General features: G+C 33.5%; 1 protein-coding gene across 1 annotated transcript; it reads left to right on the top strand.

Moving 5' to 3' along the window:
* Positions 1 to 494: 494 nt before the first annotated feature.
* On the top strand, positions 495 to 3,293 carry LOC106752724 (SWI/SNF complex component SNF12 homolog). Its single transcript, XM_014634456.2, has 3 exons — positions 495 to 668; positions 983 to 2,557; positions 2,979 to 3,293. Exons 2-3 carry the CDS (start codon positions 1,041 to 1,043, stop codon positions 3,046 to 3,048), a joined length of 1,587 nt encoding a protein of 528 aa, XP_014489942.1. The 5' UTR covers positions 495 to 668; positions 983 to 1,040; the 3' UTR covers positions 3,049 to 3,293.
* Positions 3,294 to 14,352: the final 11,059 nt, after the last annotated feature.

Raw genomic sequence — 14,352 nt, forward strand, 5'->3', positions numbered from 1 at the left:
GGTAATCCAGACGAGTTAAACAAAGAAGATATGTTCAAAGTGATCCATCTTTAAAGCTCGATTTAGAAAAATTCAAACTAAAGGAACTTGACTAGAACTGACCATTTTAAAAGAGAACATACCAAAAAACTTAGGGTTAAAGAACTTTACCAAGACTGATCAATCTAGAAAAACTAAACTCATCCTAAAATGAACTTGACTAAATGGTATCTTGCACAATATTTTTTACAATAATACTCATAAGAAGGTTGTGTTTATGCGATAATAAAGTAATCCATAATACAATAGCTAATTATTAAAATTTAATGTTAATGAGTTATTTAAACAATTGATGTAAGTTTTAAAAAAAACGTAAATTATGTTTTAATATTAATAATTAATGCTAGTAAAAGAAATATTGATGACAATATTTAACGTCAATCAATTTCTCTTGCCCGCAATTCCTCTTACCAGACAATACATTGTAGTGGTTACCTGTGTTTCGTTAACAAAGAAATGTGTTTTTATTAATAAAAAAATTTATTTGAAACCACAAAGTTGTATTTCAGAAAAACCAGAGAGCATGTCTTTTTATGGTATAAAGGATGAAAAAGGGAAGAAAACATTCATCAGGCAATCCAGCAATTTTCTTTTGTTGAATTCCTTAGAATCTGAAACTGACACCATCAGTAAGAATCTCTCTTCCTCTTCTACGTTTTCCGTTGTCTTTGTTCTTCAAAAACTATAAATCATGGACATTCCATTTGTTAGGTGAACCCAAATTCAATTTTTGCCCGGTTCTGTTCAAATTCGTCCATCTTGGTTACATGCAGTGTGTTTTCGTACTTAGGGTTTCCGTTTTTAATTTTTTCTAAAAGTTTTTCTCTTAAAAATGTTGCCTTTTCAGAATTCAGGATCCCCAGAATGTTATTTGTGTCTTCTGACAAAAGCTGTTCTGTTTTTTTTTTTTTTTTTTTTTTAAATTTATAATATTTAATTTCAGTTTCATGAATTTGAATGCTGAGAAGATTTCCCATTAGATCTTAGAAGCAGCAATCAGAATGAATAATCAAGCAAAGAATGTGGCTGCATCATCTTTGTTTGGTCATTCTGGAATGGGCACACAAACACACCACCCTAACTCCATTCAGCAATGGAACCATTCAATTTCAACCCCTTTACACTCTCAAACACAACCACAATCTCAGTCACGTCCTCAGACACAATTCCCTGGTCTCTTTCAGTTTTCAGAACCTCAATCTCATGTGCTTGCACAAGCTCAGTATGCACAGACACAATTGCAGTCTCAGATTGCACGTGCTCATCCACAACCTCAAACTCAGCCTTTTGCTCACTTGCAAAGTATAAATACTAATGCTACTAATGGGACATCATCCCCGGCCACCGGAAATGCCAAGCGACCAACCCCAAAGCCCCTGTTGAGGTCTCATAATTCATCGAATATGAACCAATCCATGCCGGGTGCTCAGCAGCAAAAGAAGAAATCACCAGGGAAGGGGACTATGTTTTTGCCTGAGTCTGCTCTGTATACTCAATTACTTGATTTTGAGGCTCAGGTTGATACTGCTTTGGCCAGGAGAAAGTTTGATATACAGGAGGCTAGACTCCCTCCCCATGTTCAGAAAACTCTTCGTGTTTATGTGTTCAATACATTCTCAGATCATGCCAAAATTGATTCTGAGAATAATAAGGCCAATGAATCTTCGTGGTCTCTCAGGATAACTGGAAGGATATTGGAAGAAGGTATGGATTCGAAATCTGGCATTTCGCAGAGATCGAGTCCTCCTTACCCAAAGTTCTCTGCATTTTTCAAGAAAATTACCATACATTTGGATCAAAGCATTTATCCTGATAATCATGTCATCGTATGGGATAGTGCACGTTCACCTGCCCAACAGGATGGTTTTGAGGTGAAGAGGAAAGGAAACAAAGAATTTACTGCATTGATTGCAATAGAAATGAATTATACACCTGACAAGTTTATGGTTTCACCACAACTGTCTAAACTCTTAGGTATTGAGGTTGAGACTCGTCCAAGAATAATAGCTTCTATTTTTAATTATGTAAAGTCCAGGAAGCTACAGATCCCAAATGACCCTTCGTCTTTCATTTGTGATCCTTCTCTACAAAGGGTGTTTGGGGAAGAGAGGATGGATTTCACCACTGTTTTTCAGAAGTTAGCACAGCATTTGTCACAGCCACAGCCAATACATCTGGAGCATAACATCAAGCTTTCTGGATATGCTCCAACTGTTACTGCATGTTATGATATACAGGTTGATGTGCCTTTTCCACTGGAAAAAGACAAGTCTACATTCTTGTCAAGCCTTGAGAGCCAAAAGGAGATTGAAGCTTATGATGAGGCCATTCGTGTTTCCTTAAAGAAGATCCAAGAGCATCGGAGAAGACGGGCATTTTTTCTTAGTTTTAGTCAGTCTCCAGTGGAGTTTGTTGATACTTTGATTACTTCTCAAAGCAAGGATTTGAAACTTGTTGCTGGAGATGCCAGTCATAACGTTGAAAAGGAACTTCGTTCTGAATTCTACAATCAACCATGGTAAGTATTATGATCATCGTTGACCTTTTCTCTTTTTGTTGTAAGGTTTGCATTCATGATACACTTGCTTAGAACGTTTGTAACCCGAATGTGAGTATTCACTTGCTAAACTTGTGTGTTTAATACATTGACAATCATGCACAAAAAAATTGCACCCATACTAAACTTATGTTAAGACATGACGTGACACTTCATAAAAAACCTAGACATTTCAGATTTTGACGTGTTACGCTTGTCTGTTCTTAAGTGCCAACTGGTAGGAAATTGTAATACAATACTATACTCACTCTGAAAATGGTGCATGGATTGCTTATCCCACAGAGAAATAAAAGTTATGGCATGGATGAATTTGGGGTAACAATATTCTTTAATACTTTTTTGTCAGAATATTTTCTAATTTGTTTGTGTTTTCTATTTCCAGGGTCGAGGATGCTGCCATTCGTTACTTGAACCGAAAAACTGCAGGAAGTGATACTGTTGGACGCCATTAAGAAAACAATAGAGGTGGAGTTTCTATTTTGTTCTTCCTAACTACCCGATATACTTACTTTTCATATTCCTTGTTAGGGAAGAAAGTTTGAGTACCCCAGACGAGGAGTAGAAGAACGGAAAGAATGTAGGAACAAAGAAAATGACCTTTAGGTAGTGAAAATCTAGGGGAATGTGATCACAGACATTCTGTACAGAATTTCAGAAAATATGTATCTATCCATGGATTTTGGTTGCCCCTGGTTCATTTTGAGTCCTCCGAGTCATGCTATGGCTTCTAAGACCGACCTATGTTTGAGGAGGTTGGATTAACATTTCGAGAAATATAAAGAACTAGCCTAAAAAGACTCTTATAAGAAATGTTTATCCAATGAAGGATAGTTTAATTAAAGTAATAGAGGTAGACTAAGACAATGTTTAAATATCATCAAAATTAATTTATTTTACTAAATTTAATACCTTTTTTTTGTTATTTTTTATTGAGTGATAAATATAATCAATCCCATTAGGTGGTATAAAGCTTTGTTGCTATTCTAAAAAGATATTGCATAAGCAAAGATTTAAATTTATGTTATAGTCAAACTCTTATGATGCAGCGGTAGCCATGTCTGCGTAGAGGAGCTTGTGGCTAACATGTGAAGGAGTGAATAGATTTAAATTATATAAATTTTATACGGGATATAGGCGGAGATCCATCACAATCATGTGATATAAGTTAGCCTCCGAGGCTTTGATCTAGCAGCCCGAGAATGAAGATTATTCTCCACTATTGAGGTTTGTTAACCATTAGTGAGCTCGTTGGTTATTCTCCACTATTGAGGTTTGTTATTTATTTTCCTCTTGTCATGTATATTGTTACTTTTTATTTTCCTATATAAGAAGGTGCAATGCAGTAACAAGGATATGAAAAAGAAGTATTACTCAGATTTCCCTTCCTATCCCACTCTTAGCGAGTAACCATTCATCCTCAAATACTGGAATAGTTGTGTTTATAATTTACCCTTTATCAGCTTGGTGCTTTGATTCCCTCTAGTATGACTAACACAATGACACAGTTGCTAAACTTACCACCTTATTTTACTATTGGTTCGAGCTCATTCCAATTAATATCCAAGCCATGTTGGCTTGGTTTACCCCTAGTTCCTTAAAATCATTGTGTGGCTTTCTTGGAGTTATTGGTTTTTACCATAGGTTCCTAAAGGATTTTGGAGCCAATTGAAGAGCCCAGATCGTCAAATGACTCAAGGCTAATTTCCATTGGGAAGGTATGAAAACATGATGTACACCACTTTATTTTGAATGCTCTTATTGCTACTCCAAATATGTTCCAAGAAGACTTTGGCCTTTTTCAGCCAAATTTGTTCCCCCCCTTGGTTTGATACAACATTACCTAGGTTCAGACCAACTCGGTTCGACTTGAGTTTAGGTTTATTTGGCATGACTTTGGTCCAAATCCAGGGCGATTCACTCCGACCTATAATCCGGGCTAGCTCAACCTTAGTTGACTTGACTTGACCTGGGCTAGGGTCAACTTGACTTGATGCGGGTTGTAGTTAACTCAGCTCTACAACCCAAATTTGTTCGACCATGGACTAGGCCAACTCGACTCAAAGTAGGCCTGGGCGAATGAACATGACTAAAGCTCGAGTTGACTCTACTTAACTTGGGCTTGGGACAACTTGGGTCAACCTGGGTTGGGTAGACTTAACTCAACTCCTAGTTGGGCATAGGCTGACTCAATTCCACCTGCACATTAGTTGAATCGATTCGACCTGTGCACAAATTAACTTGATTTGACTTAGGTCAAACAAACTTGACTCGACTTGGGTCAAGCAAACTTGCCTCAACTTGGGCCCATAATGACTTGGCTTGACTTGGGCTTGAGATAACCCAACTCGTTCTAGCTTGAGGTCAACTCAACTCAATCTGGGTATGGGTACGCTTGGATTGACTAAGATCCCAATTTGACCTGTGCATGGGAAGACTCAACTCGACTTAGGTTCGAGATGATTCAACTCAATCTTCTCGATATCAACTTGTATAGACCTAAGCTTAGGTTGACTTACCTCAACATAGGATTGAGCAGACTCGACTTGACATGGGCACGTGCCAACTGGAGTTGGCATGGACCCGGGGTAACATAACTCAACCTGGGTTTGGGCGACTCAATTTGACTTCGATCGATTCATCTCAATTAGGCCTAAGCTGACTTGGATTGACTTGGCCAGGTTGATTAACCTCGACCAAGTTGACTCACCTTGTCATTAGCCCATAAAACTCTATATTACTTGAGTTTTGACTGACTTGGCTTGACTTGAGCTTGGGTTAAATCATATAACTTAGTCCATACCATCTCAGCTCAACCTAGGTTTTTGCCAACTCAACTCAACTTGTGCCTTGGTCGTTTTGACCTTGGTTCATGTTGATTTGGCTCAACCTTTGACCTGACCTAACTTTGCTTAACCTTTTGTTTGAGTTTATTCCTCTCGATCATTGGCTCAACCTAATTTGCTAAACCTGGGATCATGCTAACTTACCTTGTCATGAGCTCAAGTCAAATCAACTCAAAGAGGGTTTGAGCTTACTTGAGTTAACCTTGACACAACTCGACTAGAGTCTATGTAGACACAACTCCACTTGGATCTAGGTTGACTTTGTTTGGCATTGTAGGAGTTGTCGCAACTTGACCTAGTTTTGGGCCGACTCGATCGAAATTAGGTCGATTGGGCTTGAATCACGCTAACTCGACCTAGTGTTGCATGAGTCCAATATGATGCTATATTGGGTGTGAAATTTTACATTTCATAACTAAATTGCAAATGTGCACTTTAATTTTGGATCTTCAAAATTAAAAATATTGTTCAATTTATATCTCATTCAATATCATTTAAATAGATTAGAATTAAAATCTAAAAATATGAATTTGAATTGGAGATAAATTTATTTAGATTGACTTAAAGGGATTTGGATAATTATAAATTTGATTTGACAATTTTTTGATTTTTTTCTCACTTTTAATTCTACTTATTAAAGAAACCGTCATTTTCATATGTACTAATTGTTAATTTACTCTTATCCTCTTAACCTTTTGTGAAATATTTAAGTGAGATGATCATATCTTTGTATTAGTGCATGTATTTATTGGTTTATTAACAATATATAACTCGAACTCATCGGTAAAAAAAATTTAAGTACTACTTATATAATTTAATTGAGGTATTTTAGGAATCAAATCGAAAAAATTTGACCGTAATAATTAAAATTAACTACTTACCTATTGTTATGATTTATTTTCCAAAAATAATACTGTTAAAAAAAATCCGAAATGGACCCATAGCCAGTTTATTTCCTAAGATGGACAGCTGCACTGTAGACGGCTAAATTCCGGATCTTTCTATGCGTCTCCGACTGTGAGAATCCCACTGAAGTTTGGTTCCCAGGGAGCTGAAAGGAGAGGAGAAAAAAATGAAACATAAATAAAAATAAGAAAAAAGAAAATAAAACTGATATTAGGGAAAAAGTAAATTGAAAAAATTAATTAAAACTTTGCCGAATAAATTTTAATTGGACGGCGAGAGGAAAAAAAAAATTAAGGATGAATAAAATTTGATTTGTAATATTGGTATGTAAACGAATATGGAAATAAATTTATTGTTATTATAAAAAGAGGGGTTTGTTTAAATATTGAATATTGAATGGAAGATAAAAAATTAAAATATATTATGATTGTTTACTACTATTATTATGGGTTTATATGTTTCCATTGTTTTAAATTTTGACTAACTTTTATTTTTAAACTTTATTAATGAATGTATTCTTTTTGAACAAATGTTGCTAAAGATTTGTTGTGATATCACATTTGTAACATTTTGACATGTGTGTCTGTCAGTATATGTTATATACACGACAATGCCATTTTATACATCAGTAAATTATTAATGTTGATTGGTCAATTATGTCCATTTATTAATAAAATTTAACGATGAAAACAATTCAAAATTGAGAGAAAGTAACGAAATCTAATTTCATATAAAAATTAAAAAAGTATAACCATAATTAAGCTTTAAAAAAAAAGACATCATTCCTAATTAAATATGTGACAATTTTGACTTGAATAGCAAAAATATTATATATATTATATATAATCTACATATAAAATATAAAAATAATAAGATAAGTTGTATTTAGTAGTTTATTATTTATCAGAACATTAAATAAAAATAAAAATATAAGTATTTAAAATTTTAGTTTATGTTATTTTTGTAATTTTATATAATTTAAATGTTTCTACTTCATTTGTTTATAATATTAATATAAAAGTTATTTTATAATTATATAACAAAAAGATAAATGCTAATAACTTATTTTATAATTAACTTGTAAAAACATATCCATTAATACTTATATGTTATATTTACATAATTCTATTTTATTTTATTGAATTAAAATTTAATTTTTATAATATTTTTATAATATTTTACTTGTTATTTATTATTGTTGGAAGTCTCACATCGACTAAAGATAAGGCAAATCCAGTGTATATAAGAGGATGCAAACCTCACCCTACAAGCCGATTTTGTGAGGTTGAGTTAGGCTTAAACCCACTTTCTAATATGATCAGAGTCATCGTTAAAAGAACCTATCCTAGCGATAATTGTTGTTTGTTAGACATATTATTCCACCCGCTATCGGGCCGCTATCGGATCACCCATTAATGTTTAGTCCCACGCTCGAGATGTATATACCTCAACGTGAGGGGGGTGTGTTGGAAGTCGCACATAAACTAAAGATAAGGTCATTTCAATGTATATAAGTGGGTGCAAACCTCACCTTACAAGCCAGTTTTGTGGGGTTGAGTTAGGCTTAAAGTTCACTTCTAACATGGTATCAGAGTCATGATTAAAGTTTATCCTAGCGATATCTGTTGTTGTTGGGCATGTTGTTCCACCCGCTATCGGGCCGCACCCATTAAATGTCTAATCCTTCGCTCAAGATGTATATACCTCGGCGTAAGGGGAGTGTACTGGAAGTCCCACATCAACTAGAGATAAGGTCAATCCAGTGTATATAAGTGGATGCAAACCTCACCCTACAAGCCAGTTTTGTGAGATTGAGTTAGGCTTAAACCCACTTTCTAATATGGTATCAGAGCCATCTTTAGAGCCTATCCTAACGAGTTCTAAGTGGGCATTTCTGTTTCCACCAATTGTCGGGCCGCAATTGGACCATCCAATTTCTACTATCACGCACGAGATGTCTATACCTCGGCGTGAAGGGGGTGTGTTAGAAGTCCCACAGCGACTAGAGATAAGGTTAATTTATAATATATATATATATATATATATATATATATATATATATATATATATATATATATATATATATAAGGTGCAAACCTCACCTTACAAGCTGATTTAATAATAATTTTTATTATTTTACTTATTATTTATTATTTTATTTGAATTTTAATTATTATTTAAGATATTTAAACTTAAATTAAGTTCATTGGAATAAATTTTGATATTTTTTTAAGGTATGTTGTTTTTTATATATTAAAAAGTAAAGTATTTATATTTTTTTTTTCAAAAAGTTAACTGTTTTTTTCTATTGACTTTAATGTGAAATTGAATTTTGTGTGTGTCTCAAACTTTAAATAATTTGTATGCTTAAATTTTTTAATAAAATGCGTTCTTGCACGACTTAGAGTTTCTTTATTATGGAATAACTCAAATCTATGTCTATTTGGGTCATATTTGTATATTATAACTAAATCTCGGTAGTTTGTTGTGTTAGATATTATTTGTCATTTTGTTATTATTTATTATATTGTTTTATACTCCTCAAGTAAGTATTATTCCAATAAAAACATAGGCCCATAGTCCAACTTAATCCTATAAATATAACTAGCATTCCCCGATGAACACTCACTCTCTCATAAACACTAATACACATAATTTATACAGAGATCTTAACTTTCTTACTAACTTGAGCGTCAAAGAATCTTTTATAGATAGGTCTCCCCCTCTCAACAGCAAGAGGCCCTTTCTAGACAAAAGGAGGGATCAAACCACCACTAAGATCTTGTCACTTGCAAGTTTACGCTCAAGATCCTGGTAAGATCATTTAACACCCACCATGAGGCCCCTATAAAATGCTTTCCCGACCTCACATTCCCATGGTCACCATACACAACTTTCCCACAAGATGGGGTCCAACCCAACAGTGACTACGCAACATGAATATACATATAAATCCAATGAAATAACAACATGACGAGCAACACTCAGTTAACTTGCTGAGCAACAATATGATACCAAACTTGAGGCCCTATACGCCCAATGATAAGCCGACCTGTAAAAGTCAGCAAGAGTTGTCCGACTTGGAGAATAGAAAACCATCTCCTCGCAAAGACATGAAAGGCTCACAAGGACTGAACTCACCAAAACGAGAGGCTTTTCGATGGTCCTAAAAGCACCATCATCCCTCTTAATGATAGTGACAACACCAAAAACGTGGATTCCATCATCCCATTATCCCTCGCAAGTAATATGAATATACTCCTATCTGGCCCACTGAAAGTCAGACCCAATTTTGAGAAGACGATGAAAACAACCTTCATCATCATTTTCGAAATAATTTTGTAGATACACAACCTAGCATATGCGACCTCAACCGTGACCTTATCTCCCCAACCTCAACCATGGAGCTTAGCCAATAGAGCTGCACAGTGTAAGACTTAAGGAAAGCGTAGTAATTAGGGAATGAAGTGGTTTTGAGACTTGAGTATTATTAATTGGTAATTGATGTTTAATGTTTAGATATTTCATTTTAGAATTATATTGTTATGTTAATTAATTAATGTTATTATTGATTAAGTGAAACACATGATTGGTATATTGTTATTTTGATGATTTGTGTGTGTGTGATATTACTAATGTCATGTGTTGAAATGTTGATAGAAGGGTGGTTTAGGACTACATGACTGCGGTTCAATTCTAGAAAGAAAAAAAGTTAAGGAAAACTCTTATTTTATTTGTATTTTTGGGCCCAAGGACAAAAGGGTATTTTCACCTTCATTAAATGGTGCAGAAGTCAAGTTATAGAGGTGTAGAAAGTAAAAGAATCAAAATAAAATCTGAAGAAAATAGAAAGCTACATGAATTTTAGAAAGATTTGGTGGTTGGTAGTATTTTGAAAAGTAGATAAGAAAAAAAAAAGGAAATCTTGGTGGTTTTATAAATTAAGTGAGAGATATTATTTTAACCAAAAAGATAGAGATAGAATAGAAGAAGATAAAAAAGAAAAGAGAGAAAGGAGATACACATTGTTACCCTAATTCTAAAAATGAAATTAAGAGAGTTAAGGGAGAGAATAGACGTTTTCTAGGAAAAAAGGGGAAGAGCTGTAGAAAACCTTAGTGCAAGGGAGGATTTGTGGTTTTTTTGGATTATAGATAAAGCCCTAGTATTGACTAAGCTTTAAGGAAGCTTACCATTGTTTGTTGTGTGCTACACATTCTTCATTTACTTGCATGAAAAATCCTTATTTGATATATGTTTATATGATTATGATTATCTGTTGCTATTGTTGGACAAGAGTTTATGTGTGCATGGGAATAGGCTTTTGGTAATATTTGTCATGGGTTTTCCCTATTGTTGATAGGGGGAGCTATGTAAAGCTAAACCCATATCTCACATATGTGTTTTTGATGATGACAATATAAATGTTTTATAGTTTCTTGAATAATATGGCAAAATTGTTGCTTGATTATATCTTGATGGTGCTTGAACTATATGCATGTGATATTCATTGTTTACAAATGAATCATTGATTGTAACACTTTGCACATTGCATATCTGTATGAATTAATTGATTACATTGTTTGCATAATTTGTTAGATTCATCAAATATTAGTATATGTTTAACTATGGCAAAATACCAAGTTTTAACCGATTACATTATGGGTATAATCAATTAAAGCTTGTGGTTATCCCTACACATGTTTATTGAATGCATTGATGTGTTTTGGAATGAAAAAGTTTTCAAAATTTTCTTAAGTAAGGAACTTAACCGATTACATTAAATTCCTAATCGGTTAATATGTGTTTTATATGAAAACCTTTTTCATGGAAAGTCATAACTGTCATATTTTTAAATATTGTGGCTTATATGTTTTGGTTAATAAATTACATCCGCTACTTAATCTGTTAAACACTGTGAAATGCAAATCTATTAATGCTGAAGGAATTGCTTAACAAATTACATTATTTGCGTAATCGATTAAAATGCGTCAGAGTTGAGAAAATCTATAAATAGACGCATTGATATTCAATAACTTTTATGATTCATAACTTTCATACCTGATTTGTTTGTTGAGATATTATTGCAGGAGCTTCTTGATTGCTTCAAGAATCAAGATTGTCATATTTGGATATTCATAAAGATTCTTTGAAGAACTTTCAGCTTCAACATTGTTGATCACTTTCTACACATCAAGGTGTATCATATCAGATCAAAGTTATCTACAATCAAGGCTGATTGTGTTCCCTACGACCAAGAAAAGGACTTAGAGAAGTTCTAGTGACTTAGAGTGGTGTATCTCTAAGGGTTGACAGAAAGAGGTTGTTCTTTCTGGGTTACTATATTGGGTTTGGAGTTAGAGAGGATAGTACATTAAGAAGGTTGTCTATGCATGTCTTGCTTGTAAGAAATACAATCAATATAGATTCCTATCTAAGGTTGATTAAAAGAAGACTGGACGTATGCAGGTTGGCCGAACCAGTATAAACTGCAGTGTGAATCTCTCTTTCCCTACACTTTTACATTGCTTTCACTTTGTTCTTATTCTTTATCGATTGCATTCCAAGAAATCTCAAAAGATTTTGAAAAGATTTTTAAAGAACATATTTTTATAAAGGAAAACAATTCATCCCCCCTCTTGGTTGAGACACTCAACTTATCTTTTTCTACACCTATGAATGTATTATGTATGTTTTGTTGGGTTATCCCAATACAGTGCATGACGCTAAGGAAGAACAAAGTTATGATGCTTGGGGGTTTCCTTGTACCCTACCACCACACCACTTGTTCACTAGAACCTATCTATTTGCTAGAAATGGGTCTTGTGATGGTAAGACAACTCGAACGGTTCTAGTTAACAGGTGGTGCGATAAGATACATGGAATAGACTACTAATTTGTGGTTATGATGTGTAACTGTATTTGAGTAATTTGTGTGTTTAATACTATGATGAATATTTAGCACTTGTAAGTTCTATTATTCTGTTTATGTGTGTTTCTCAATTAACTTGCCCCTATGTTTGTTTGTTGCGTGTGTGATGATCGTATAACTTATGTTGTTATATGGGAGCAGGTGATAATGCAAATAATTCAGTTGTTGCATAGGCCAAAAAGTTGATTGAGAAAGTTGGAGAATTTATGGTTTTGTTTTGAAAACTATTATATTTGGAGTTTTATTTTGTAATAAATTAGAATTATGGCTTATATTTGGTTAATTATAAAGACTTATTGAATTTGGATTTTCACAATGGTATTATGATTTTGAAAATTTCAAATTTTTACTTGTAATCGTGGCATCCTAAGATGGGAGTTACAATTTTTGTATTAGAATCTGGTTTTTGAAAAAATTTGGAGTCTTGGGAAGTGATCTTGTCTAGTTTATGTTGTTTGTCTTTGAAGTGTATTAAATGTATTTGTTTAATTATTATACTTGAATATGCAAGATTATGGCACGTAGACCACAAACCCCTCCATTTGCTATTGATGAGATAACTCGGGTCATCGAGAGGATGGTAGACGTGCTACAACGACAACAAGTTGTATCGACGCCTAATAATCAATCAAGTGTGAACAATTTATTGCGTCATAACCAAAACCAAGTTCAATGGGTAAGCTACTTTAGATGAGGCTGATGATTGGATAAGAAATAACGAGAAGAATTTTGAAGTTATTGAGTGTTCATAAGAACATAAGCTAGTGTTACTGCTTTCATACTGACAGAAGAGGTCGCATATTGGTGGAGAGGTATGAGACAACTCATGGAGCCCGAGGAGAGGACATCAACTGGGCCATTTTCAGTACGAGGTTCCTAAAAAAATATTTTATGGATAGTGTGAAGTAAAAGAGGGAAGTTGGATTCACTAGTAAAAAAATGGCATATAAAGTCGAATATTTTTGGCCTTTCATGTTGAATTCGATAACAACGTTATATCAGGAGATGTTAATTGATGTCAAATTTAAAAAATTCGACATTAATTTAGCGTCGAATTTTGTCAACATACGACATTATTTAACGTCGAATTTTGTTAACATACGACGTTAAATAACATCAAATTTTGTCAATATACGACGTTAATCAATTCTTTTTTATTTTTTTTAAATAATTGTGATCCTCTTTTACAACTCTACGAAACCTGAAAAGCAGAAAAAACAACAATTTTCAGTTTTTGGTATTTTATAAAGCATGAACTATGAACAGTAATATAGGATCGATCAAAGAACAATAACAAACAAAAAAGAAGTTCAATCAAACATCAAACAATAATAACCAACAAGTTCAACCAAACAACAACAACATCAAACAACAACATCAAACAAGTTCAACAAAAAAATAACAAACAAGTTATCAACAAATAAGTTCTTCAAAACGAAAACGAAAACGAAAACTAAAATTGGTTCATCGAAATAAAGTGTTGCTACCAGTGAGAGAGAAAGCAGAATGCGTGTATGAAGAGCAAGAACACGAAAATAATCGGTGAAAACAAACGAAAATCATAACTAAAGTAGTTAATTAACATGCATTTGTATCAAATGAAAGAAAGATTACATGTGATGGTCGTCAAACTTTGTTCAAAAAAAGTTTGAGCAGAGAAAATGGTTCTGCGTGCTAAGATAAAGTGAATGAATTTTCAATCTTCCGCTCAATTTTTTTTTTTTGAATTCACTAACATTTTAACGTCTAACGTTGGGACATTTGACGTTTTATATTCTTTTACGTCGAATTACAATTCTAAACGACATTTAATAATTTCATTTATTTACAAAAATGTCATCGGTCATTTTTAACGTTGACTACTGAGTGGTTCGACGTTAAACGCATGACGTTATAAGCTATTTTTGCACTAGAAATTCTTACTACAATAGGGGAATAGAACGATGTAAGCATACATTGGTCGTTTCGAATATCTCAGTCAGTTCTACACTTAAAACATGAGCAAAGAGTAGAAATTCAGAAAGTCTAAAAACACACACACACATATATATATATATATATATATATATATATAT

This window comes from Vigna radiata, unplaced genomic scaffold (genome assembly GCF_000741045.1).
Source record: "Vigna radiata var. radiata cultivar VC1973A unplaced genomic scaffold, Vradiata_ver6 scaffold_43, whole genome shotgun sequence".
Classification (NCBI taxonomy): domain Eukaryota; kingdom Viridiplantae; phylum Streptophyta; class Magnoliopsida; order Fabales; family Fabaceae; genus Vigna; species Vigna radiata.